The following is a 27,964-nucleotide window of genomic DNA, read 5'->3' on the forward strand; positions in this document are numbered from 1 at the left end:
TCATGCATTATACTTTATATTAAACTTGTTTGAAAATACTGTCAAAGTGATACATCTTTTAATCACATCTATACTTGTACTTCCTTGTTTGACCACAAGATGGGATCAACTGTTCATTGTTTACTTTGTAGATTTATATAAGAGATCAGTGGCTGCGAGCGGTCAACAATCAACGAACTCTGTGTTTGCTACTGTTCCCCACAAAATTATATATATATATATATATATATATATATATATATATATATATATATATATATATATATATATATATTGAAAATGTCTCTATATAAATAACTTTTATAGTTGGTTGTTGTTTACTTACTGTATGAAAACGTACACTACTTTGGCTAAATACCTATTTAGAAATGTTTTGAGATTTTTCATTTCGCTTGTCTCAGACAAATAACTTTGTATAATGATGCTGCAAACAAATGCGCATTTTCGTAGCTTAAAAGACATCGGAGGACACGCTCCTAAGTAGATCATCCTGTTTGAAATGGCTAAAGGGCTAAATAAGCTCGGATAGAGAGAGGGGTACTGGGAAGCGTAGTTCATGTAGAAGCAGGCGGATATGACGCATATTGTGTAGCCGGTGTCGGGCCAGCCGGTGTTGTGCTGAAAAAAGTACTCATGCCAAACTAAGCACTTCATCGGCGTCCGCTATGCAGTGAGTGGAAAGTTATTTTTGGAAAAAATCGCACGCGGTGTTTTTTTATTGTTAAACTTTATTTTAAAATAAAATTGAAAAGAGAAAGAACAATATGTAGTAAAGAAAATGCAGTATCATGATCTCGGACTCTCGCCATGCCTCCAGCCTGCAGTCGGAAGCACTTTCCAACGCTTTTAGATTAAAATATTGTTAATATATCAATTGTTAAAATATTGTTCATATATCAATTAATTATTTATCGCCGTACACGTGTACATAGAAGTCAACAGTGTAAACAATGTAGGAAATATATAAAATGTTAACATAAATATGGTGATATTTCAATTATTTACAATAATATTCAATTACATTTACATATACATACACATATAACCACCATATAATTGCTTTTGGAAATGTAATTTATAGAGGCAAACTGATATTACAGGTCTTGCACATTCTGGCATTATGAATAAAGTGTATTTTTATTCATAATTTTGTGATTCCAAAACAGACTTAAATTAAAAATGTTGACCTCGCCTAAGCACAACTCAGTGTGGTGTGGCACTTTTGACTTTAAATGGTATGAAACGGGCCTTCGTGGTTCTTCTTCTAGCAGGGTCGCTTTTTTCGACGAAACACCAGCAGCGAGGTTTCGTCTGCAGTGAGCTTTGCAGTAGTTGGATGAATCAGTTGACGTTGACAGACCTTGGGATATGACAGTGCTTTTGTAGTACAGAGCTAACTTTAGCTAGACCGTTAGCTTGGTAACAGGGTTTTGGTATTACGTTCCTTGAACGGGAGGAAACCCGGTGACGGGGCGTTTTATTTTTCTTAACGTTGTGTTTTCAGTAACATTTATGTCTTTTTTAAAATGACGCCGGTAGTGTTGTGTTTTTCAAGGGAGCTGGTTTAACTTAAGATACATGACAAGCTAGCGTGTCATTAACTTGTGAATCTCCTAACTTGGTACTGTGCGGGCCACAACAACCTCACTTTTCAGCCGGTAAAGTAGCTACTGGGGAGCCGATAGACTTTATTTTAACCGGGTAGCAAACCAACGTGCTCCGAAAACTTGACCGAAGGGAAGAGAAATTGCTAGCATAACGAAGCTAGCCGGCTGGAAGTTGTAAAATGAAGAAGGCACAGTCAGACACATTAGGTTTTGTTCCTCAAAAAGACATCGTATACAACAAACTTTTACCGTACGCGGACAGGCTAGATGATGAATCCAGTGAGATTTTGAGCAGAATAAAGGGGAACTTGGGCCGAGCTGTACAGCTAAGAGAAATATGGCCCGGTGTGTTATTTTGGACAAGAAAACTTTCAACGTAAGTACCGCACAAATATCACAGTCATGTTTTTTTGACTTAACTATGTTTCCTTCTTATAACTAACCAATATATAGTGTGCAGCATGCATGTGGTTGATTGGTATGTGTAACGTTTATACTAATTCTGATCTTTGATCGACTTCAAATAGTTTATTTTGCAATACAACTTTAGAAGTAGTCGCTTTGTAGCATGGCGTTCTTTTATGACATCTAAAATGTCCCACAGCGGTGAATTCAAAATAAAGAAAATTTGTTCTATGCGTCTGATTAGGATACTTACCGGTTTCATAATCAGGGTTGGGACTGTTACACACACTACATGACCCAGTCTAGAGGGACTAGGTCACTGTAGCTTTCGCTGTGCTTTTAGATCATTTATTCTTCTGCTCATTACTTTTTGAATCACCCATAAGCATGACCCCTCACCCAATTGAATGTTGACTTGTAGGCTTCATTTGAAACTTCCCCACATGGTTCCATCCAAAATAAACAAGGTTTTCAATTTGCAGCGTCATCATGGTGGGAAGACAGCATCTTTTGACTCTAAAACTCGCTTTTCCTTTTATTATATGTTAATAGTTTACTAGTCAAGTTTCATCTAAGCAAATATTTGCTAAATATTTATACGTTTCTAACTTTTGCATTTCCATCTTTTAGGCAAAGAATCCAAACTTTATCAGAAAGTATAACATGTAAACAGCCAGTATAGATTTTCATTGCACAATACCTTGACTTGAATATACCAAAGCTTTTCAGTGCATTGGTGTTTCAACTAAACTAGACTGAAACTTTTATATTTTACATTTATTTATTTATTATTATTATTTATTTATTATTATTATTCAAATGTTTAAATAGGCTTAAACAAAATTTTTTTTGGTAAGCATTGTTTTCCATTGCTTTTACGTGCTTACTGTCGAATGTATTACACTTTTATTTGTTGTTATAATCTCTAGAAAGTGACACACGCATTATTAGGGACAGTTGGGAATAACAACATTATTTCACTGCTGTTGTTGGCATGCTTGTCAGTTCTTGTCACCTGCCTTTAGTTGGCTGTTTACCTCCAAAGGTAAAGCTGTTTGCCTTTAGAGGAGTAATGTGTGACAGTCTTCTATTTTCCACTCTTTGGGGTTACTTTGATGGGGAATATTTACAAACTGACAGATTTTTTCTTTCTTGTAAGCGAGGGAAAAGTATAATAGCCCTTCTATAGCCAGCTGACCAGCAGTGTGCAGCAACAGGTTAGGGAAGGGCAGTGCTGTGTTACTCTATGCGGTACACAGGTGGAAATATCCCTGATCACTCTGGTATCTTATTAAAAGAACTTTAGCAGTTTTTATACTGCAGCTCACAAGAACCAGAGTTTTACTTCAGTTTGATTATTATTATTTTTACTGAGCTCTCATTTGGTTTCCTGTTTAGTTGATTATTTTAAATAGTAGAATAGTCATTTGTTAGTTATTAAAATCTCTCTTTTTTTTGACTGCATTTTTAAAATATGCACACAATTTTAATTTCAATGTCACTCTTGAGTCATCTAACAATCTGTTAAACGTTAAAGTAATTATTTCTAATTTGTCCTTCATCTAAAGGTACATGAGACTTTATGGACGGAAATTCAGCAAAGAAGACCATGTGCTGTTCATCAAGTTGCTGTATGAGCTAGTGACGATCCCCAAGCTGGAGATCAGCATGATGCAAGGCCTTGCTCGCCTACTTATAAACCTTCTCAAGTAAGAATTGGCGCAGAGCCAGGAGATCTGGACAAAATCACAATGAAATCTTCTCAACTAGCAATATGTTTATAGAACATTAACTGTTTAAAAGTGCAAATATGTTTTATTAAGTCAAAATAATGCAAGTTACGTTTATTGTACTATTTGCAATCTCTTCTCCATTTGAGGAAGGTATCAAAATTATGGCCTTGCATAGTTCATGTTAGGTCATATATGCTGTCTGTCTTAATGAATTTTAAGACCTACCTTTACAATTATTGTTGACTTTTTCATTTTCAATGCGTTATACAAATTGGTTTATTTCCCAGCACTAAATTGGTGCTATCTGTTTTTAGACAAATGTGCATGTTCTTCTCTTCTTTTGATTTTATAGTGAATGCAATTTTGAATATATTTTCTTCTATAGTTTTCATAATAATTACAATGTAATCACAATATCCTAATAACTGTCAGCACAACAAAGATGATGCATGCAGAAATCTATGTCCAAATTTTGAACCATTGGATGCATCACCTGCACTGATATTCTTATCAATGTTTCATTGATCTGACAGAAAAAAAGAGCTGCTGTCGAGAGAGGACCTTGAGCTGCCGTGGAGACCGCTGTATGAGCTGCACGACCGGATTCTGTTCTCAAAGACAGAACATCTGGGTCTTAACTGGTTCCCTAAGTATGCATCAGTTCAGTGATTAGTTAGTTGTCATAAAAAAGTTCTTTAAGAAATGGGTAAGATTGGATTTTAAAGATGTATTGCCATCTGTCAAACGGTACCATTTAATCTAAAAATTAAATGGTACCGTTTTTATTTTTAGACTTTGATTCTGCATTAGGTAACCAATCTCATTAAAATCTCACTGTAATCTTGTTTTCTTAGCAACTTCTTACAGTTCTATAATTTATTTTTTAAATTGAGCTGTAATTTTTTTTAGATACTTAATGCTTTGGTAAATATGCTTATATTTTAAGATTAGAACTTTCATAAGCAAATCTTTTCATACCCAAATTCATTATTTGACCGTTTGAATAAAGAGCAATTGTTTTCCTTAATTGGGTCAAATGAATGGCAGCAACTGGATTATGTTTTCCCTGAGATTCCTTCCTAGCTTGGATTTCACATTGTTTTTTGAGAAGTATGAGTTTTGAATAATCTTATGAAATATTCTTTAGATGTGCTCCATGGCAAGCAGTGCGAGGTGCTCTTTTATGGTGCTATGGGAACATTGTATGATTATGACAAACTACTGAAAAAGCAAACTGCTTTAGCTGATTGCTTGTTTACACCTTCCAAAAAAACTAAATCACACTAATCTACAAAAAAAACTCAGATTACTCTCATCACTCTATTTTGAGCAATTGGCTCCCTGTCATGTGCTCCAATTGTTCTTTATGCTTTTGTCTTCTTTTACATCCAGTTCTCCATCCCCTCGTTCTTCTGCTAAACACGTAATGTTAAAACTGGTTCAGAGGTGGTAAGAACAATACTTCTTTGTGTGTTATTTTGAAATTTTACTTTACAAATGGCTGGATGTTGCTATGTAGATGCTGCATGCAAAAATAAAACCCAAGGCACCATATTTGCTGTTTATTATTAAGAAAAAAAACATTCATCAATGTTAACATTTCACTCATATCGGAGACTGTCGCACTGCAGCTAACATGTTTTATTTTTATCTGTCCTCTTGAGCAGCATTTTAGAGAATTTTAGGGACTTTTTTCTAGGATTTCCTCTAAAGTCTTTTTAGGTTTTAAAAAGGCTACAATGATGTAATGCAACAAAATATGGAATACTATGCAGAAACTAATGTTTATGGCACATTATGGGACTTTAATGATGAGTAAAGACACGCCAGTCAGACCTGCTAATTTCAATTTTGATATTTTTTCTGGTTTGCTTTATATGTCTTAAAACATTAAGCTCATAAGACAAGAAATGTGCAGCAGGAAATAGTTTTGAATCCAGAAAATGAGAATTACAAAATTATGTCCATGAAAGTATTAACGCTTATTCCAAATCTGAAGCATTTTTGTGCTAAATTTAAAGTGCATAATAGTACATCAAGTGCATTGACATGTTTATAGATGGCAGATTACCTTAATTTGGATAACAATGAACAGTAGAGTTAATAGTAAAATAATTGTTTTTTATTATTTTATACCTAATTTCAGTCACTCATAGGAACATTGACTGATTCCCATCTCTGGGCTATTGATTGGTGTATCTACAGATAACATAACCTTGCCATTTGAACACATAATGATTGTGTGTGTTCTGTCAGGTCACATATGCTCTGCTAGCTTGCAGTGAATTTTGCTATTCCTGCTTTACTAAACATGTTCTGGATTTGCTTAGTAGCCAAGGTTATTATCTATGTCACTCGAATGACCTTGAGACACAGTATATGTCAGAAAGTGAGGTAATTTGAATCCAACACTTGTCATATTGTTTAGTTCAGAATCCGTACTTAAGTGGTTGAGTAGATCCAAATGTTGAATTTGCATTATTTCTGTTCTTTAATGTAGACATTTTAATACTACTGCACACACACATTCATATTCAAGTCACCCTATGAAACACATGCCTTGTTAGCAGTAGGCTATAAAATGACATCACAGTTGTGTGATGGTTGAACATCATCTTGTGTATGTCTTTAATTGGATTAATTACGCTTAATTACTTCAAAATCTTGATTAGATGTGATTTAATTTATGGGGGGGGGGGGGTTGTGCATGTAATAAAATTTAAACTACATTTGTGTGGTGAAAGAAGCTTTACTAACAGCAGTGCTACAGTGAGAAGTTAGTAACATCTGTTTTGTTTTCTTTCATTTTAGCTCAGTGGAAAGCGTGTTAAAAACACTGGTGAAAAACTGCAGACCGTAAGTCCATTTTAAATATCTTTATCATCTTATGCCATTTCAGGTTTCTTTATGGGTTGGTTGAGGGGTGAATTTAAAGGCTGATGAGGTAATTTCAACAAATTGTTATGTTGCTAAATGGTGTCTTATGGATTTAGTCTCAAACTTTGTTTCTTGTGTTGTCAACAGCAAGTCCAGAGCTGTGTCCATGCAGGTATCTTAGGCAAGCTGTGGGACTCGTACCTTAGTTTGCATTACCGGAGGAAGATAAGCCTATTACCTCACCTAATTCTGTCTTCAGTTAGAGTTCCTGTAACTGCGAGAAGAGGGAGTCTTTCTGTTGTGTGCTGGTCAGACTCTTGGGATCAGTAGTTAGTCGGGGAAAGAGCCTAAATTTAATGTTAAGTGAAGAAGATTACTGATTTTAAACACTTGGTAATGTTAAAAAATGTTACCATGGAATACCCTATAGTCCCATACTGAAATGCTAGAAACTGCAGTATTGTTCAACCACATGTGCTTCATTTTTCATGTAGATATAATGTGACCAGAAACATACAGGAAACCTGCAACACTATGGCCTTGTTGGTGATTCAGTGCCACCAGAAAGTATTCACACTTTTATGTTAGGAAAGACCAAGTGAAGAAACTGCTTAAACATTGTTGTAATAAAAAATAATCTAAATACTTAAATCTAATATTCACGTAAGTATTCATGGTAGTTGAGGTCAGTTGCATATGATTCCTATAAATTGAATTGTGGCGATTTCACTTGATTGAACATGATTTTGAGTGGAACACACTTGTAAGGTGTCAGCTGTCTGCACGTTAAAGTAGAAGTCAAGAAAGAAATGAAACAACATTCCTCTAAACCTCTAGGGAGGAGGATTTGTCAGAGATTTTGCTGCTAGAGGTACTTTATCAGAAATATTAAACTATCAGTTTGAATAAATATGAAATCTATCATTCTGAATCATGTTGTGTGGATCTTTGAGATAACAGTCTCAAAACTGTTTTGGTGGAAGTGTAGCAAAATATTGAAAGTGCTTTTTTTTCATGCTACTTTCTGCTGGCTATGGGGGCCAGTTGATTCCTAACACATGCCTTCTTTCTGTTTAATATTTAGCATCTCTTTGTATTCTTGTTTAAAAGAGCACAATCTTTCCTCAATACCTCATTCATATCACTTTGAATCACGCCTTCTTTTCCCTGCCTATTTTTAATTGAAATATTGTAACAAAAATAATTCTGATTTTGATTTCCTTTACTTCTTCAGGTACTTCTCAGAGAGTGCTACCCAGGAGATGCTGGATGAGTGGAGGCCTCTCCTTTGTCCCTTTGATGTCACCATGCAGAGAGCAATCAGCTACTTTGAGCTTTTCTTACCCACAACTCTACCTCCTACGCTGCATCATAAGGGGTTTAAGTAAGAAACATCTCACCCTCTCCTACTTATAAATGAGATAATGAAAATATTGTTTGTGTCTGAATTCTGTTTACCTTGATGGTTAAAAAAGACTGTTAATATATTTTGAATCGGATAAATAAAAATTAAAAAAAAAAGTGAGTGAATGAATACGTAGAGTGACGTGCTTGCTGTTCTTGGTCAGTTATGTCAGCCATTTACAAAGGCTGCTGATTCAGACGTCATGATAGCTGCTTCTGCCTGGCAAGGATAATGGAATAAGTGTTTGTGTGAAAATGCGGTATCCAATTTTAAGCCATTGAGATGAGAGCCATAAAAAAATCCAAGGCCCAGTTTGCTGTTTTCATAAACGAACAGATTAAAATTAAATAAATCTTTTAGCATGACCAAATCTTTTTTCACATTCAAAAAATTTTGTATTACTGCATGATAGTTTTGAAGTTGCATGATTTATTTACAATTAATTTAATCTTAGTAATACCTGGGAAGCATCTCAGATAGTAACCCTCATGTATTAAAGGTCCTAGTAAGTCATAAATATGCTTTAAAGTGTTTTATTCTATAAAGTGTGCACTTTGTATTCATAAGCATTCAATTATCTCATGCTAACATTTGCTTATCTTCACAGGTTGTGGTTCGATGAGCTGATTAACTTATGGGTGTCGGTGCAAAATCTCCCAAGCTGGGAAGTTGTGAGTAGATTCACAGTTTTAAAATGCTCCAGATGTGCAGCAGGAAGCTTCTAAGTTGTTTTTGTAACACAGTCATCTGCACATTTACAGCACCTGGTCAATCTGTTTGCCCGCTTAGCCAATGACAACATCGGCTACATTGACTGGGACCCCTACATTCCCAAGGTTTGCTACACTTTTTTTTTCTGAATCACTTTCTTTATTTACCCGTTAGTGTACCGAGGTCTTGTTTTGGTAAATCTGTTGCATGCTCACATCTGTTTATGTGATTTGCATGCCGTTGCATTTGCTGTGTGTCCCAGAAACAAACTATCAAGTTTCCCTCTTGAATTTACTCCTTGACTGAGATAGAGAGTGACTTGCATCATGTTTGTTTCCTCTTAGTGACACCAGTTTGTGCAACAGATGAACATTAATATCCCTGAGCTATTGAGTTCAGTTATATCATGTGTTTTTGATCGGTTTCACAATGTACCGAGAAGATTAAAGTTGTTTCCACCCAACTGTTCCAGATTTTCACAAGAATTTTGAGGAGCTTAAATCTTCCTGTTGGGACCAGTCAGATGATGGTTCCGCGATATGTCACAAATGCCTACGATATCAGCCATGTGGTGCTTTGGGTTTCATCCCTCCTGGTTAGATCACAAGCCAATACATTATGCCAATCTTCCTGTTTTTATTCCACACCGTCTTTAATTGACCTTTGCTGTGGCAATTTCAGGGAGGACCCAGCAAACAGACTCAAGCACAGCTCAGTGGCCTTTTCAACAGCATCACCTCCTTCTTCCACCCATCAAACCATGGCCGCTGGTTGGTGAGTCACAGTGTATTTCTTGTCAAAGGCTATAAAACTAAAAACGTCTCAAGAACAAAAACAGCCGTAATTTGTGCCTCGCAAAAACTATAATTGAACTTTCACAGTATTTTGTTATTTTACAACAAAAGACATCAAAGTATTTTATTGGGATTTGATGTGATTGATCAACACTCCAAAGTGCATGAATGCATTTCTGTGCCACTAATTTTTACCTTTTCCAAAAACTCCTCAAGTTCAATCTGATTGGATGTTGCTCTAATTTTACAATTTGATCTAGCTCTGGACTTTGACTGAGCCATTCCCACATATCATGATGCTGCTTCCATATTACACCCCCCAATAGTGTTTTGTATTCAAGTCAAAAAAGTTGAATTTGACAACATGTTTGCTGTGGTCCCCAACCACCGGGTACCGGTCCGCGGACCATTTGGTACCAGGCCGCGCAAGAAATAATAAACTACTTCCGGATCTTTTATTTTGAAAATCCTAAACCGGATTTTATCGGTTACGTCTTGCACGTCAAAAATGAGCTAACTTGCAGCAGAATGAGTAACAAAACAACATCAGAGTACTGCGACGACCCCCCCCAACAGCATCGGACTCGATACTTACGACGCGCGCGAACAACACCCACCCCCCCACCCCTGGTCCGCAGCAAAATTGTGAAGGGCTGACCGGTCCGCGCGACCAAAAAGGTTGGGGACCGCTGCCCTACATTGCTTGTGACACAGGACAGCGATTACTTGACTCTTGCTACTCTTCCACACAAACAGGATTTATTGATTAAACAAGTAAAAGTTGTTCTACCAACAGCTCCTCCTCAGTTACATTGGGCCTTTTGGCTGCTTCTGTGATTAATGGCTTTCTTGCCCAGTTTGTTGAATTACTTTGACTTCCATGTCTGGGTAGGTTTGCGTCTGCACAATACTGTCTCCATTTTTAGATGATGGATTCAACAGTGTTAAGTGAGTAAGTGCTCAGTCCCATTGTTAAAGCTTGGGTTATTGTTTAAAACTCAGTACCTGACATGTCTGCTGTGCTCTTTGGTCTTTCACTGAACTGCTGGATTTATTCTGAGAATTATAAATTATATCTAGGGCTATCATATTTAAATGGTCTGCATTCAAATGCATTCCACATTTTTCCCATTTTCATTTATTTAATCATTTTTAAAACTCGTATCTATTTCTTTCCACTTAACAGTCATCAATCACATAAAATCCCAAGTTACTGGATATAATTTTGGGAATCACTGTTTTTTGAGAATGCCAGTAACTAACTAACCAGTAATTTACAAACCAAAGGAGTGACATGTTTGTCTTTTTGCTCTTTAAGTAAATTATTCCTGAAATTTGTTTTAACTTCCTGCATCATGGAATAATGATGGGGCACATTGTACTCATGGAAGGCATCTAGGGCCTGTTTACTGTCTAGGTTTACATTGCTCATAAATAAGAGCAGGACACGTGGGAGAGACAGCAGCAGAGTTATTAAAGGTCACTGGCAGCGCGGCCACATGCCTTTCTGTTTTGAGGATGCCTTGCACTAGATATGAAGCTGCACAGACGGCAATGTGCTTTTGTACACAAACCTTTATTCTTTGCCAAGGCGATGAGTTCTGTCTATTTGAGGCTGTTGCTTTGGTGTGTGAAATTTTCCGCTACTTAACTCTAGCTTTTGATGTTACATGTAAACAAAGTGCTAAAACTAAGCAAGAGAAACATACAGGCTCAATTTCTGATGTTTGTGGATATGGACTAAATTGGAAGTCCTTTTTGAAACTCAGCTTTTTTTTTTTACTAAAATGGTGCCATTTTAGTTTGCACAAGAAGACATGAGGAACAAGATAAAACTGTTCACAGTATATTTGTTTTTGTCTGTATGTCCATTATGTCATCTGTGTCTCTAGATACTCCATTCGACACCCTACACCTTTTCATGTGCAAACAAAGGCCTGTTGTCTGCCTCTGTCTCCCCTTTGTCATGTATTTGTCTTTCTGTCCTTTTTGTTCTCGCGTCCAGATGAAGCTCATGAAGCTGCTGCAGCGTCTCCCGGCCAGCGTGGTTCGGAGGCTTCACCGGGAGCGCTACAGAAAGCCCTCGTGGCTGACCCCGATCCCAGACACTCACAAGCTCACCGAGGAGGATATTACAGAGTTTGTGCAGAGCATGATGCAGCCAGTTCTGCTGGCCATGTTCAGCAAGACAGGCAGTCTGGACGCAGCCCAGGCCCTGCAGAACCTAGCTCTGATGCGCCCTGAGTTAGTCATCCCGCCTGTGCTTGAGAAGTGAGTTTGTGCCGTGCATTTGAATTGTCCTGTGTGTCCTGCTGTAAAATGAGCCACAGATTAAAATATAAACAAATGGCTGATTGATTTTTTTTTACTTTTCTCTGTAGAACATATCCTGCTCTGGAGACTTTGACTGAGCCCCACCAGCTGACAGCCACTCTGAGCTGCATGATTGGTGTAGCACGTAGCCTAGTATCAGGTGGGCAACGCTTTCCTGAGGGACCCACTCACATGCTGCCCCTGCTCATGAGAGCTCTACCGGGTGTGGACCCCAATGACTTCAGCAAGTGCATGGTGCGCTCCATGGCTCATTTATCTTCTTTCTGCTTTCTTGCTTTACTTTTCTAGTTTTCTTTTTTGGGAGCTTGGTGGTAAACTGCAGACAACTGATCAAAACGTCTACCATTTTCCTTCAGATCACATTCCAGTTCATTGCTACATTTGTGACTCTTGTGCCTTTGGTGGATTGTTCGTCTGCCCTACATGAAAGAACTGATTTGACTGAGGTAAATTATCACAACTTTGCACCAGTTCTCATAAGTAAATCAGTGATGCTCTCAGATGGTTGCAAAAACGTTCATGACATGGTTTGTGTGACCTATTAGGTGGAAAGGGAGATGTGCTCTGCCTCTGCTGAGTTTGAGGACTTTGTGCTTCAGTTCATGGACAGGTAAGGCATCTTAAAACAAATAGTCTGCATGTTAGAACCAAATACATCAGCATTTGTTTCATAAAGGATGACTATAAGATCATTTATGAAGCCTATGCCTTTCTCATCTCTAGACAACAAGAGAGTAGTTGGATGTTGCATTTACTGCAGATTTCAGAGGCAATTTGTACATATCTGCTTTGTCATGAACAGGTAAAACATGCAAATCAGTTTGCTCAGTTTGTTTTTCTTTTCATACAGATGCTTTGCACTGATAGACAGCAGCACTCTGGAACAAACCCGAGAGGAAACAGAAACTGAGAAAATGACTCATTTGGAGAGTCTAGTAGAGCTTGGACTGTCCTCAACCTTTAGCACCATCCTCACGCAGTGCTCCTTGGACATTTTCAAGGTAAGTTTTCTGAATTCTGGTTTGAGGCAGAGTCCACTGCCATGTGCCTCCAAATGACTTGGCCCATAAGTATTTCAGTAGCGTTTTGGAAAGTTTACATATTTTAACATTTTATCTTTGTAAACATGTATTGATTAAAACTCAGCCTCCAGGTGTAATTTTTCTCATGTAGGCTCCCTTCCCAAGTGTTATTTGACCTTCGTTTTGTTTTATATTTTATACAAATATGTAATGTTGCATGACAAAATTACATGCTATTCTAACAGAGTCTATTTTTTAAGTTTTTGTATTTATTTATTTTAAATCTCAACGCTTCATGTTGCCATTGTTATATTTTTAATCTAAAGCTTGCAGAAAGAGCTTTTCAGAACTGTCTTCGGTATCTATCTTTCCATTTTTAAGATAATAAATAAATCACACATGTCTAATAATACTAAGATATTAAATTGTGTGCTCAGCTTTAATGTACTTGTGCTTTTACAGATCTTGGAAATGTAGTGTACAACTTAATATGTGCTTCAAAATGCTTCAACTCAACTGTAGTAACAAGAAACAATGAAAGAATAAAAGATAGTCTTTTATCTGATGTCATTTTAACAAAACTGGCCAAATTCTCTCTCTCGCTCTGTCTCTCTTTCTCTTTATATATATATATATATATATATATTTATATATATATATATATATATATATATATATGTATATGTGTGTGTGTGTTTTTTAATGAACTAATTTGTGCTTATTTTAATTATGACTTTAGGATATATTTGTCATATCTTTTCATTTCCAGGTGGCTTTGGAAAAGGTTTTTAATTTTGCCACCACCAACATCTTTGAGACGCGCGTAGCTGGAAGAATGGTGGCTGACATGTGTCGAGCTGCTGCCAAGGTAAGTCTTACTAATTCATTCCCTCCATGTCATCCCTCTTCTGCTTAAACCTCATCAAAAACTTCTGTACTTTTCAGTGTCACCCTGCAGAGTCGCTCAAAGTGTTTGTTCCACACTGCTGCAATGCCATAAACCAGATTGCTGTCAGTAAGTCCATAAAACACACAGAAGGCGTAAAGAGTTTGCAGATACACTACTCATTATTTCCTTGTTAGTTCCTTGTTGTTTACCCGATTAACTTATTTTTATAAACAGATGAGGAAGTGCTAAATGAGGAAGAGCTTGATAAAGAGTTTCTATGGAATCTGCAGCTGCTGTCTGAGGTAAATTAACTCACTAAATCTCATATTTCCTCATTATTTAAAATCCTCTGCTGCAACAATGATTTTTCTGCTATTTTTTTCCAAACGAACTTCAGGTAACTCGCGTGGACGGTGACAAGCTCATCCCCTATCGCTCTGACCTGGTCCAGATTTTGCAGTTGACCCTTCACCTCAAGTGTAAACAGGGTTACATACTAGCCTGCAACCTGCTGCACCACGTTCTGCGCTCCACTGCCCTCATATATCCCACAGAGTACTGTAGCGTACCTGGAGGCTTCCACCAGCCAGTCTGTGACTACCTCCCCATCAAGGTATCTTTGTGTAGTGCTAAATGTTAACTCTAAATGTCATTAGCGTTATCAGATTTGTTTCAGCTGAAATATAAAGAAGTTCTTTCAGCTACAAAATGTGTTTCTTCTAACAATTATTCCATTTTCTGATGGTAGAGTTTGATTATAAGTAGTAATTCAGAAAGGAATAGATGCATTGAAATTGTACTTTTTGTTTGAAAAACAAAAAACCTTGCCATTTTACCCTTTAATTCTCTTAAATTCCTTTTTTTTTTAATTGACATATTAGATGTCATCCTTTTTGTGTTTCATTTTTATCTGTTTTGTTTCCTTGTAGGACTGGGGTCGGCCTGGAGATTTGTGGAACTTGGATATCCGGTGGCACGTCCCGAGTGTTGAAGAAATCTCGTTGGCTTTCTATCTGCTGGACCTGCTTCTCCAGCCTGAACTCCAGCGCCTGCAGAGATTTTCAAAAGGAGAACAGGAAATGAGCAGGTGAGAAAAGCTCAGTGTGGTCTCGCTAGTTTTTATTTTTGTCATCAGAAGTGTTGATGGTCTCCTGTTTTCCAGAGACGACGTGCTGCAAAGCCTCACGATTATTCAGCACTGTCTCCTGGGAGCAGGAAGTCTGATGGCTCCACTGAAAGGAGAGCCAATCCCTGACCTGTGAGCGATCACTTTACAATACATTACTATACATTTATTTCTAATAAACTTTACTCTAAAGGAAAAAACTTTTTTTTTTCCCCTAATCTGTAGAAAAAAATGCAGCACTGTCTCACAAAAGTTATTTTCAGTATTAATTTGATTGTTAAAGATCCTCTATTTTTTCCTCAGAGTTCACAGCCTGGTGAATCTGGATGAGACTACCCTTTACACGGGAATGGATTATGGTAAATCACCATCTCACAAAAATTAAAGGATAGATTTTCCAAAAGAAATTTGAGTTTATTCTTATTCTGTCAATTCTCTGTATCTGTAGATAAGACCAGAGAGAACTACAGAGATGCAATTTGTAACGTCATGAAAGAACTCCTGCGTTAGTATTCACCTATCTGCTATTTTACTACAGCTACTGCTGTATTTTTTTTTCAGTCATGACATTTATGGTGAATTTATTTATCTATTTATTTTTGTTCTATTTGCAGATTATATTTTGGAGCACTCTGAGGATGACACAAAGTCTCTTTTCTCCATCATCAAGGTGGGCAGGAAGTAAAGTAGACTTGAGTAATGCCGATTTTAAGCTTGTAAACTCACTGAGAAGAAAAGTGGAACATCCTGAAGAAGAAATCTTATTGGGATGTAATTATGTAAACTTAAAGATAATAATGACTTTGTAACTTACTCAGACAGAATTTTCTGCTTTCTGTGACATGTTACATGACCAAATACAATCTCTGGTCCCTGTTCTAAATGTGCTGAATCCTTGCAAGTTAATTTATTTACACAGAAATTTCTTACTGCTCCTTCTGGACGACAGTTTATTTTTTCCGCACATGGAAAAATGTCTTTGGTGTATTTTGTTTCACATAAACTGAGCCATATTTGCCATCTTAAATTGCATTTATTTTTCAAGAACTTGTTATGCGCAGGGCTGCTGTAGTAACTTAGAACTTTTCTGATTTTCTTTTCAGATAATCAGTGATCTTCTACACTTCAAAGGTTCTCACAAACATGAATTTGACTCGCGCTGGAAAAGCTTCAATCTTGTGAAAAAATCTATGGAAAACAGAGTAAGTGTCTAGGTTTTGCTTGTTTATTCCATGTAACTTCTAATTTAGAGGAGGTCTTAACAACACAGTTGCATCAAAGACGCAGTAGTTAGAGTTAGAGTTATGGACACTGGCTGGTGATTTGAAGAGTCTAACATGTTGTTGTATCTGCAGCTTCATGGCAAAAAGCAGCACATCAGAGCTCTGCTCATTGACAGAGTCATGCTCCAACATGAGGTAAGTTCCACAGGGAAATGTTACCTCTGTAAATAGAATGATGTCAGACTAGTTGGGTTGTTGTTAGATTTTGCTACTTTTCCAAGTCTCAATTTTGTTTTATTAGAGAACACAATACATATAGTCACAATGCTCGGTCATTTGCAAAAGTCTCTGACTCATGACAATAAATTTAAAGTAGTCAAAATGACTCGGCATGTGTTTTCTTCCAACTTAATTTAATGGGAGTTTTTAATCTGAATATTCAAAGCTTTAGAAAAGTGTCTGGATTTTATCAAAGCAGAATATCATCCTTGAGACTTTACACAAACGTTTAGTGCTCAATCAGGAACTTCCTGTCTGAATTCTGACTCACCTTGCTGTCTGAAAGCAGAAAAATCAAATGTCTCCTACTAAAAGAAGATTTCTATGTGGTTTTTGACTTTTCATGACACTGTGAAAACAGCGACAAAAGCACATACCACAATGCAATTTGAATCAATAATTAACTTATCATTTTGTATGTGACGCTTTCTAGCGCCATTAAGCATTTTTTGACTTAAACTACTTTTAAATTCAAATAGTTATCAGCAGCTTATGAATGTGTTTTTGCATTCATAACTTTAAATGGTTGTTCTTTTAGCTAAGGAAACTGACAGTGGAAGGATGCCAGTATAGAACCACTCACCAGGAGCTGATGAAAGACTTGCTGAGGCTCTCCACGAGCACATACAGCCAGGTGAGTTTTACAGGGTACTTTTTTTTTTTCTTCTTTTACAAAGTATTACATTTAATTTGCACTGCGGTCTTTTTTAGGAAATAAATTCACATTTTATTACACTAAATTAGAACTTTTAATACCTTCCAGATTCGCAGCAGAGCTCAAAGTGTGTTGTTCACGGCACTGGGGACCTACAATTTCTGCTGCAGGGATCTGATCCCACATGTCCTCGAGTTTCTCAACCCAGACAACAGCCGTGTCACTCAGCAGCAGTTCAAAGTATGGCCATCCTCTCTGTAGCACAGAAGCTCCCAAGCAAATTGTTTACCATGGTATTTTTAGAGAATATTAATAATCTATGTTATAACTCTATATGTTCCAGGGAGCTTTGTATTGTCTGCTTGGGAATCATAGTGGAGTGTGTCTGGCTAATCTACACGACTGGGAGTGCATTGCTCTCACGTGGCCTGGGATTGTACGTTCTGGCCTGAGCTCAGCCATGTCTCTTGAGAAACCTTCCATCGTGCGACTTTTTGATGACCTTGCTGATAAAATTCATCGGCAGTACGAGACCATCGGCATCGACTTCTCTGTGAGTGCCTGCGCTAGATTAAAACCAGCATGTCTGAGACAACACTGGAAGCTGGAAATTGAAAGGCAGCGTTGATTTCTGTGGGACCTTTCTGTTTTCTAAATTATTTGGAATTTAAAATATTTAATTTATTTATTTTAGCATTGAGGTTTATGAGAATTGGAAACAACTCTCACTTTAGTTAAGCTATTTATGTAGCTTAATCAAAGTCTTTTGATGCCCAAATGTTTCAAAGTTTGAAAAATTATATTAATAACATAACTTTTCTAAAGCATCTCACAGTTGATGATTTATTTCCGATAACTTGTTGATGATGATTTTTTTTAAAGCTTCTCACTGACGCAGAATATAGAAAACTTTGACTTGTTACTCAATCAGAATCCACACCAAGGAATTCGGATGACAGTGCAGTCTGGTTCTGCTTGTCTGGAAATATTTACTCATCTCAAAAGAATTGGATTTGCTAATGGCAAGTCATGCTGAAAATATTAACATTTTCAGTCATTTTTGAAACATACCATTTGATAACCTTTGAAATCTGAAACATGTTGACGTGCAAGTTTTATCATTCATCATGATATTTTTTTTATATCCCTGGAATTTATCTGTAAGTGGATGGTAGAACTGCACAATATACTGAATCACAGTCTTCATTGTGATGTCAAGGAATGCTAATTACTGTTTGGATCCAATGTTTAGTAGCATAGTGTATCTCAGGTGTCATGCATTTATAGTCTCCATATAGACAATGCATTTGACCAGATGGATGAGCTCCAACTCCCCTTAACGAAAGCATTTGATCTATAGTTTTGGTGGGTAAAATGCTAAGCTCACTGAGGACATTATGTAATTGTAAAGAAAGAAAAGAGTTTGAAAAAATGTGGGTTAATGATACAAATATTGAAATTGCAATTTTCAGCCATATTATTGGGATTCTATATTTTTCTGATATCAATCAGCCCAGTGAACTGTAAAACTTAAAAGATCTTCCTGTTTGAGCAAAGGCCGTAACATCGTAAAGTCTGGAGGGCATTTGAGAAACATAAAGGTGTCTATGGTCGAGTGCTTTGGACTGTGCTTTGTGCAGCACATCACTCCTTTCTTTAGTTTGTTAGAACTGTGCTGATATAAACAGACTATCCCTGACATGATCTTTTTGGTCCGTTTAGATCCCAGGGGAGTGCTGTGCTGTGGCAAAACTGCTAATGACGACAGGAAGTCCTTTTCCTAATGAACCTGTGCCGTCTGAGGAGGAATCAGAGGAGGGTCTGAAACGACAGAAGCTCAAAAACTCTGAGGCTGTTGAGTAAGTATTGCTCCAACAGTTCAATAATCCTCAACACCCACAGCTTGTTGAGATATATAATCTGAACCAGACTTGCACCAGCCATTTTTTGTGTAAATCTTTGACCTGTCTATTCTAACTTTAATCAGATTTTTTTTAACAGTGGTTGTTTCCAACCTTCCTGTTGGGAGTGATTATTAGCTATTTATGCTAGAAGCAGAAACAACCCTTCATGAAATCAATTATGGCTGAAGAGGGTTTTACTTATATTTTAAAACAAAGAAATAATGATTATGGCATTTATATTTTTAAATTGTTTTTAATATCCTGTAATACAGATTTAGTACCAAATGCACACATGCAGCGTATTCCCTAGAGAATGTTTGACTGATACTTTTCTAAGGGAAATTTGGAAATACCAGAAGTCTTATGAATATCTCTGGGTTAATATAAGGTTAGACAGCCAATATGCCTCTGTTTAAAAAAATACTATTTCCTTTTATGCAGCTAAAGAAGTTGTTTTATACAGTTGAGGATTCATTTTCCTCACATAACGGATGGGAAACTAACTCTTTTTTGTCATTTTTTTGCAGAAAGTACAAAGGTCTCATTGGGGATTTGATTGATTGTCTCAGCAACAGAAACCTGTAGGTTGTTCTAATCTACTTTGAATACATTTCTTCAGATTACCTTATTGCTGCCAATAACACTCAGCTCTTTATTGCTGTAGGCCCTGGAAGTTTGAGCACATTTCAATCGGTTTTCTGTCATTGCTGCTGCGAGACGACCACCAGCTTCCTCCTGCTGCTGTCACATTCTTTGTGAAAAGTCTCAACCACGATTCCCTCTATGTCCGAAAGGTGGGGCACACACTGAGAATGCGTGTAGAAACCATATTTGTAGTGCCATCTTATAAAGCATTGTTTGAAATGTATTATTATTCTCCATTAGGTGGCAATATCAGCCGTGGCTGGAATCATGAAACAAATAAAGAGACCTCATAAGAAAGTCCCAGTCAGCCCAAAAGAGATGTCCAAGTACTGTAAGTGTATTCTTGTCTAGTTTTCTTTTGCATATTGTTTAAATTGTTTTTAAATCTTGACTTTGTTCAGTCAATTTAAAAATCAGCATTTTTTTGTTAGGTGAGACGGTGGAATTTGGTAGGATTGCAGCAGGAGACCGTCCAGACAACCAGTGGCTCCAGTACAACAGCAGCAACCTGCCACGTAAACAGCAAGAGTGGGAGCAATGTGTGTTTGTGGAAAAGACGCATTGGGGTTACTACTGCTGGCCAAGGTTCCTGATTTAATGACAATATTTTTTCTGTACTGGTCATTTTTTTAATTCCTGGCTATTTTTCAATCAAACCATTCATATTAATCATTTTGAATCATATTTGATCTTTAGAAAAATGCTGATCTATGCACCTGCAGAGGAGCAGCCCACACAGAATCTGAGCAGAGAAGAAATGACTGAGGTTTGTGCACTAAAACAACATCTACAGGTCACGTTATTGTCATTTCCTAAAAGTTTATGCTCTTCTCTCCAGCGGGAGCTGATCATCTTTGACCATTTCACCGACCCAGTGTTTATCAACCAGTTTATTGAGTTTCTCTCACTGGAGGATCGAAAAGGCAAAGACAAGTTCAGCCCTCGCAGGTTCTGCTTGTTCAAGGTGAGACCCGAAGCAAGCAGCTGGGTTGGAAAACAAAGCCAAAAACACGGACGCTAATTTTTCCTTTGTCTCTTGATCTTCCAGGGATTGTTCAGAAACTTTGGAGATGCCTTTCTGCCCGTGCTGCAGCCACATATGGAACGGCTGGTGTCAGATTCGCATGAGAGCAAGCAGCGCTGCGTTGCTGAGATCATCTCTGGACTGATACGAGGCTGCAAACACTGGAGCTTTTCAAAGGTATATTTATTATTTCCCATGTTTGTTTTCCTGTTCTTGAAACAGATGCTCTGCAACAGGGGTCTGCAACCTGCATGTGTCTCTTTAGACCCTCCACTGTTACTCTTAAAACTTTGGTCAAAAATGCTAAAGAACTGAGCAATTTTATAACAGATGAAAATAATATAAAAATGCTAGCCTTAGGTGTTTTTTTCCTTTCTTTTTATGCATTATATGCGTAAAATTTCTACAATTATGCACAGTAAAAGTGTCAGGAATTTTTTTAATGAAGTATTTCTTTTCGTCAGACATTTGCAAGTCTATTTTTGTTGTTGTTTTTTTACCTAATTTTTGTAAACATTTTATATCTCATTGTTTTAATTTACTAAACCAAAAAGCAAAAATAAAATCGGTGTACTTATAATTTAAAAATCTGAACAAATTTCCTACAACAGGAACAAAAAGAGCTATTTTGTTTGGACAGATTTAGTTTCATTAGAAAGAAGCTAAAAATGGCTTTTATGGTTTTAAAGGTCAGTGACTCTTGCTCTCTGGTGTGTTTTTGTTTCATTTCTTTAACAATGCAAATGTGTTCTGTCGGCAGGTTGAGAGCCTTTGGAAGCTGTTGTGTCCTTTGCTTCGTACTGCGTTGTCAAACATCACTATAGAAACCTATGCAGATTGGGGTACCTGCATCGCCACAGCCTGCGTAAGGCCTTTTTGCTCAAATGATCATCGTGCTCCCGTAACGCTTTATCTTTCGTTCAACTTGAGATGCTTAAGTTGGCTGCTGTTTTTTTGGCTCTGACAGGAGAGCAGAGACCCACGCAAGCTTCATCGGCTGTTCGAGATGCTCATGGAATCTCCTGTCAATGGAGAGGGGGGCTCTTTTGTCGATGCCTGGTGAGTACAAAGACATCAGCTGTGCGGTGCTGCAGGATGTCATGTGACATGAGCCTCTCCCAGCACCGATAGAGAGCTGGTGAATGGAAAATAATTAGAGAGGCTTAATACCTCTAAAGGGGAGCTGTTTAGCTGAAATGCTCAGACAGATGGCAGGTAGACATAAAGAATAGTGGTGTGTAGTTTCAGGAACAGGAAAAGCTAAAAATAAGTTGGTGTTGGAGTAATGAACATGGAAAACTGCAGGAAAAGATGCATTTCAGGAGGTGGAGAGTCCATGTTTCTGTTGCACAATTTTCTCTCTAGAATCAATTTGGAGACACTACTCTGTGCTCCTTTTATTTACAAATTGGGCTACTGTAAAGATTTTCATTTTGAGTTTCTTAAGAAACACAGTTGAAAAGTTGCAAATATTTCAAAAAGTAGCTGCACATTTTTTCTTGTTTTATGAACCTTCGTCATGTGCTTTGACTTCGCTTGCTGTGGTATAATCCTTTTTATACCTGTTCTTCCTCAGGTTCTTGTTTGTCGTCTTTTAAAATAGTTCAGTTTTACACAACCTGCATATCATGGGGCTTTTCTCTAAGTCCCATTCCTTCCCAGGCATCATCTTGTATTTCTTGTTTTGAAGCATCTTTTAAAGGATGCTTCGTTAACCATAAATTATATTCATATAATATAAAATCTAAGATAATAAGATAAAATCTCCTCCTTGACTTCTGATATTTGATATTTAACTGGGATGTTTATCATTGTGTTGAAATGTATGTTGTCTTGTAGGAATGTACATTTTTGTTTTCATTTTGTTTAATATCTCTAAAACTGAACTCTAGTTTTCCCACTTCTGTTTTCCTGTAGTAAATTGCTTGTGACTAAATTTCCTGCTTGAATAAATGAAAAATAATATTTTATTACATTTACCAAGCAGTAATGCTGTTTCTGTCTCTGATGTTGCTGAGCCAAACAAACTGTGAGAGTTCTCCTGTGTCTCCAGTCGTCTCTACGTGCTGCAGGGTGGACTAGCCCAGCAGGAGTGGCGTGTTCCTGAACTTTTGCACAGATTGCTTCAATATCTGGAGCCCAAACTCACACAAGTGTATAAGAATGTACGGGAACGTATCGGAAGGTGGGTGATTTTCTTTTTCGTGTTTTTGCTTCTGTCAACTCATAGTAAAAATAATATTTCATATATTCACATGTTAATCTCATTACATTTCTACTTTGTTGTCTTTCCAGCGTCCTCACATACATCTTCATGATTGATGTCAACTTGCCTTTCACTCAGCCAACCTCCTCACCGCGCATCTCAGACTTCACGAAGCGGATCCTGTTGAAGCTCAAACCTCTGACCGAGGGAGATGAGGAAATCCAGAACCATGTGATTGAGGAGAATGAGGTGGAGGAGCAGGACGAGCGAACACAAGCAATAAAGTTACTAAAAACAGGTGAGTTTATTCGTCACATAAACCGTTCGCTCTCACCAAAAGATGCAAAAGGTTTAGGACCTCATAGCAACAGAAAATGTTTTTAATTATGATAAACTCCAACATTCAGAGCAGTTAGGCATTATCTGAGTTTTAATTTTACATTTCTACAGTACTCAAGTGGTTGATTGCAAGCGCTGGTCGCTCTTTTACCACGGCTGTCCCAGAACAACTACAGCTGCTTCCTCTCCTCTTCAAGGTAGAATACAACCTTATTTACACCTTTGACCTTTTAGCGTAATCCAGCTTTTATTCTCATGAATATGTGCACCACAGAATGAACGGTCTCTGTTCTGTATCCCAGATTGCTCCAGTTGAAAACGATGACAGCTATGATGAACTGAAGAGGGATGCAAAGACCTGCCTGTCTCTGATATCTCAGGGTCTCCTCTACACAGATCAAATCCCCTTGGTTCTCTGTGTCCTAAAAGAGGCGAGTCATCTGGAAGCTAAAGCTGTTACTCCACATCTTGCACGTTTAAAGGAATTGTTCAGGATTTTTTTCCTGAGGCCTTGCTAAAATGTTAGACATTTAATATCATAAATGCTGTAGATGAGTCTTCATCAATTGTAATTCCAGAGTAGTAAGAAATGGTCAAAGGAGGACCAAGAACAAATCAGACTTCTGCTAATTTAAAACATCTCCAATCTATCAAATGCTGAGTCGTAGCGCTATTTAATTAACTTTCAAATCATCATATGAGCGTTGAGTTGTTAATCATCAAGAAGCTGGCAATCATTTACATATATGATGGTGTTAGGAGGTGGTGCATCACCAGCTTCCTATGTGAAACATGGACTGCAAAACAAACCTGCAGTGCTTCTTGTCCAAAGTTTTTTTTTTTTACACACCTTTTGTTTTATTTGAAGAAGTTAATCTGATATTCTTTGCATATTCTGTTCCAAGTATGTTTTACACAAAAAGAATATTGATCATATTTCCCTTTCACACACAGATGATGTTAATAACAAGCCTACTGCTTAGATTTACCAGAAGACCACTTTGATCTTGGTCTCTCTCACACTATCCTTGAGGGCTAAATAATTTGGTTTAATGTCTAATGAAAATGCCCAGAGAGTTTTCTGCTGTGGGTAATATATCGATCGCTTGTATTTCTTAACAGATTCTCACTTCACACATCCTCAACAATCAATCTAGGGCTTTTTTAGGTTCATTTTTTAAAGAACTACAACCATTTTAAAACATACAAAATTAAAAAGTGAGACTAAAGTAAGTTTGAAGATTCATTTTGGGATTTGCAAGCTCTTTCTTGCAAAAATGAATAGCATAATACAAGCAGGTGATAAAGTGCATCTTTTAGTTCCTCGATTGCAAAGAACCTGATCTTAACTGGGCAGAAGTCCAGTACATCCATTGTTCCTTTTGTGAAACAAAGGCTTGAATTATCTTATTAATGTAGTCTGTTGTTTTGTTCCAGATTGCTGGTAGCAGCTCTTGGCACGCCCGCTATACGGTGCTCACTTACCTCCAGATCATGGTTTTCTACAACCTGTTCACATTCATGAATGACCAGAAAGCAGTGAAAGATGTTCGGGGCCTGGTGATAAAACTCCTGGAGGATGAGCAGCTTGAGGTAAAAAAAAAAACTGTCATCGATTATAAAGATAAAAGTCATTCATCCTGTCACCAAACATGCGCTGTGATTATAAGAACAATCACAAAGCTTTTGGCCGGTGCATGTTTGTTTATGCTAGCAGACACTTGCCGTGTCTTTCAGCTTTACTGTCGTGATTCAGCATTCTGCTCCCGGCTCTTTACTCCCCCCTCCCCAGTCTTCTTTCTGTTTCTATGGAAACCAGTGGCTGCAGTAATCTGTTGCTATGGAGATATTGTTCACAATTTGATGGAGGACAAGAGGGAGAGGAAAAGGAACAGAGACAAAGAAAGTGTGTGTCTGCGTGTGAGTGGGCAGGGGGTGAAACTAACTGTTTTATTTGACCTTATAAACTAACCTGCGCCTCACTTATGGACCTGAGCTATTTATGATGCTTTTGACAAAAATTTACCTAAAAACGTCACCTCAGAACAACACCATTAAGAACACATTGGTCTTTTATTTCTGCATTGTTTGAGAATTTTTACTGCACAATGTACAACGGTTCACTTAGCCTAAAAGACAGAGGAGTACCTTCATTTTTCTGTAGACGCCTGCATTGTCTTTGGAGTTGACAAAACACAGTAGATCAAAGCAAGCAAACAACATGGAAAAAGACACTGTAGTGGTTAAGTTTGTGTATGTTGGCTGTTTCCTTTTAAATATGTCCCCCAAACTTCTAAATGGGCTTTACTTCACAATCCATTAAAACCAACACTTATCCTTTGTGGATGTGCATTTTTTTTCCACCACACTTTTTCTCCTTCCACTTAGCTTCTAATTATGTTAGGTACAGCAATCTGTCTATTGAGCTTCTTTCACAATGACTGTCCACTGTCAGCTGAACAGTCATTCTGACAGCAGTCTTCCTCATGGCAGCAGTTTAATGACAGCAGTCTTCCTCATGGATGAGGAAATCATAACATTTCTATGTTAATGTTCATATTCATTGCATAATATTAAAATATCCATAAAAACAGATTTTTTTATTTCCATTTGCTTTAACCCATGATCATCAATATTAACAGAAATAAATGCATGAAATTTAACATTTAGTGTAAATTAATCTATATACAGGTTTTACTTTTTGAATGTAATTGTTGAAATAACTTTTTTTCCCATTATATATTTCCAACCGTCTGTATGGCACAAATGTTACATGTTATTAGTGAATGCTAGGAAACAAAGGCGTTCTTTGTATTTGGTCCCAAGACATGAACATTGTATTTGCTGCTACTTTTCAGCGAAGCAATATATAAAAACTTCATGATCCTTCCTCCCTATTCTAGGTGCGGGAAATGGCTGCCACCACTCTGAGTGGCTTCCTTCAGTGCAACTTCCTGTCCATGGATGCCCCCATGCAGGCGCATTTTGAGGCTCTCTGCAAAACACGTTTGCCCAAGAAGAGGAAAAGGCAGCTTGGCTTTGTTGTGGACACCATCCCCTCTGCTGGTACAGAATTAATCAGAATAGTTGGTTGGATTTTTTTTCCCTTGAAATTCCTGGGACTTACCGTACAATCCATTTCGGTGCGTCTTTGCAGACCTTGTGCGCCGCCATGCAGGCGTTCTCGGTTTGAGCGCTTGTATTCTCTCCAGTCCTTATGATGTTCCCACCTGGATGCCTCAGCTGTTGATGGATCTGAGTGCCCACCTTAATGACACCCAACCCATTGAAGTATGTCTCTTTTTTTTTTTTGATGGTCACCCCATTGACCTTCAACAAAAAATAACCAGAACTATTGTTTTTTTGTATTTTTCAGATGACTGTGAAGAAAACTCTGTCAAACTTCAGACGGACTCATCATGACAACTGGCAGCAACACAAGCAGCAGTTCACAGATGATCAGTTGTTGGTCCTCACCGACCTGCTGGTCTCCCCCTGTTATTATGCCTAAAACCTGGTGAAGCACTTTAATTTTGAAGATTTGTTTAAATATTATTTGCTCAATGTGCTTACAAGGAAATTAAAAAGCTTTTCATTACTGCATAGAGCAAAATAAAACAGCTTTAGATTATCAATACAGTAGTCAGCTACTTAAGCTTTTCTTACAGTTGTTTGTGCTTCTGTCTGTTTAGTACGATCCCAGACTACACAAACACCAGCCTGCACTGGAGAGGAGTCCCTCGTTCCTGAAGGATTCACAAACATTCACGTGGAGCCCGGAAGAAGAAAAGCAACAGCACATGGAAAACTGCGTCGCAGCTCTCAGAAGGATGAAAAATATCGTGTATTTATGTATCTAGCATCTTTACATTTCTTCTATACTTAATATTTAAGGATCAATCGTGACAGGGAGGAATGACCTGCAGTTTGTAACATTACTGTACAGATTTTTTTTTTCCTTTCTGGCTTGTGAATCCTGCATGTACACAGGCATGTGTGTCCGTGTGTTCACAGGATGCTTGATGACATCTGCTTGTAAGACAACATTTCTCAGGATTATATCCCAAGTATCCACTCTGAGCCAACACAATGTCCAGTGCAGGACATTGTCTTTACTATGTTCTGGCGTTGATGTGTTTGCTACAAGCCGCAGAGATTTAACTATGAACCGGTGGTCTCTTGAATTTCCAACACACAATGTTTGTGTGATTGTTTAATCTATATATGAGTATATGCATCATGTATGTGTATATATCATGGTATAGAAAATATGCACAAACTTGTCTATTTATTGACCTTTCTTTTGAAATGCTGAGTTTTAATTTTTTTTCCCCATAGTTTTCATTTAACAGTATGTAGATGACTGATATGTTTGCCTATTTTCATTTTAAGGGAGAGAGCAATCTGCCCGCTGCTGTTCTGTGTGATGTGTTTGCTGTGAGGACCCAACCATTGTGTGATCACTGTGTCATGAGTCTCAGTGCAAGAGAAAAAAGCCAAATTTGCCTGTCCATGAAAGGACCCCTTCCCTCAGATATATTTGACATTTTCTGAAAATTTGAAATTACGTCAAGTTACTTTGGTTAGTGTCAGTTTTTCTTTTTTGTCCTCTGACTTGAAACCAGTTAAAACATCAAAACATTTAGTACCTCACAAATAGTGTAGTGCCAAAACTGCAGTGATTTTTCTTTTTTTTAGACTTTCTGGGATAATAATAAACTGTTTGTAACAAAAAGAGCCCTTGTGAAACTTTCTTGATGTCCTACAACAAGCCAAACCCAGATTA

At 37.5% G+C, this 27,964-nt stretch overlaps 1 protein-coding gene across 2 annotated transcripts; it reads left to right on the forward strand.

Moving 5' to 3' along the window:
* The first annotated feature begins 1,331 nt into the window (after positions 1-1,331).
* psme4a (proteasome activator subunit 4a) lies at positions 1,332-27,915 on the forward strand. 2 transcript variants are annotated; one of them, XM_028006584.1, is made up of 48 exons: positions 1,332-1,983; positions 3,581-3,721; positions 4,279-4,395; positions 5,138-5,194; positions 6,557-6,601; positions 7,857-8,006; positions 8,635-8,698; positions 8,789-8,863; positions 9,211-9,333; positions 9,420-9,512; positions 11,538-11,803; positions 11,914-12,100; positions 12,223-12,312; positions 12,412-12,476; positions 12,717-12,867; positions 13,658-13,756; positions 13,834-13,903; positions 14,012-14,079; positions 14,175-14,390; positions 14,707-14,864; positions 14,940-15,035; positions 15,207-15,262; positions 15,352-15,408; positions 15,518-15,573; positions 16,007-16,105; positions 16,259-16,321; positions 16,944-17,039; positions 17,169-17,300; positions 17,404-17,613; positions 18,783-18,919; positions 19,492-19,545; positions 19,629-19,758; positions 19,850-19,940; positions 20,041-20,194; positions 20,306-20,375; positions 20,448-20,573; positions 20,658-20,810; positions 21,394-21,498; positions 21,601-21,692; positions 22,687-22,818; positions 22,929-23,137; positions 23,290-23,375; positions 23,481-23,609; positions 24,616-24,771; positions 26,082-26,244; positions 26,336-26,469; positions 26,555-26,695; positions 26,871-27,915. In XM_028006584.1, the coding sequence occupies exons 1-47, from the start codon at positions 1,787-1,789 to the stop codon at positions 26,687-26,689; spliced, it is 5,553 nt and encodes a 1,850-aa protein (XP_027862385.1). In that variant the 5' UTR covers positions 1,332-1,786; the 3' UTR covers positions 26,690-26,695; positions 26,871-27,915. The 2 variants fall into 2 exon arrangements, with proteins under 2 accessions (XP_027862385.1, XP_027862386.1); XM_028006585.1 differs by lacking the exon at positions 5,138-5,194 and having other exon boundaries at positions 1,787-1,983.
* Positions 27,916-27,964: the final 49 nt, after the last annotated feature.

Source organism: Xiphophorus couchianus, chromosome 22, assembly GCF_001444195.1.
Source record: "Xiphophorus couchianus chromosome 22, X_couchianus-1.0, whole genome shotgun sequence".
In the NCBI taxonomy this organism is placed as follows: domain Eukaryota; kingdom Metazoa; phylum Chordata; class Actinopteri; order Cyprinodontiformes; family Poeciliidae; genus Xiphophorus; species Xiphophorus couchianus.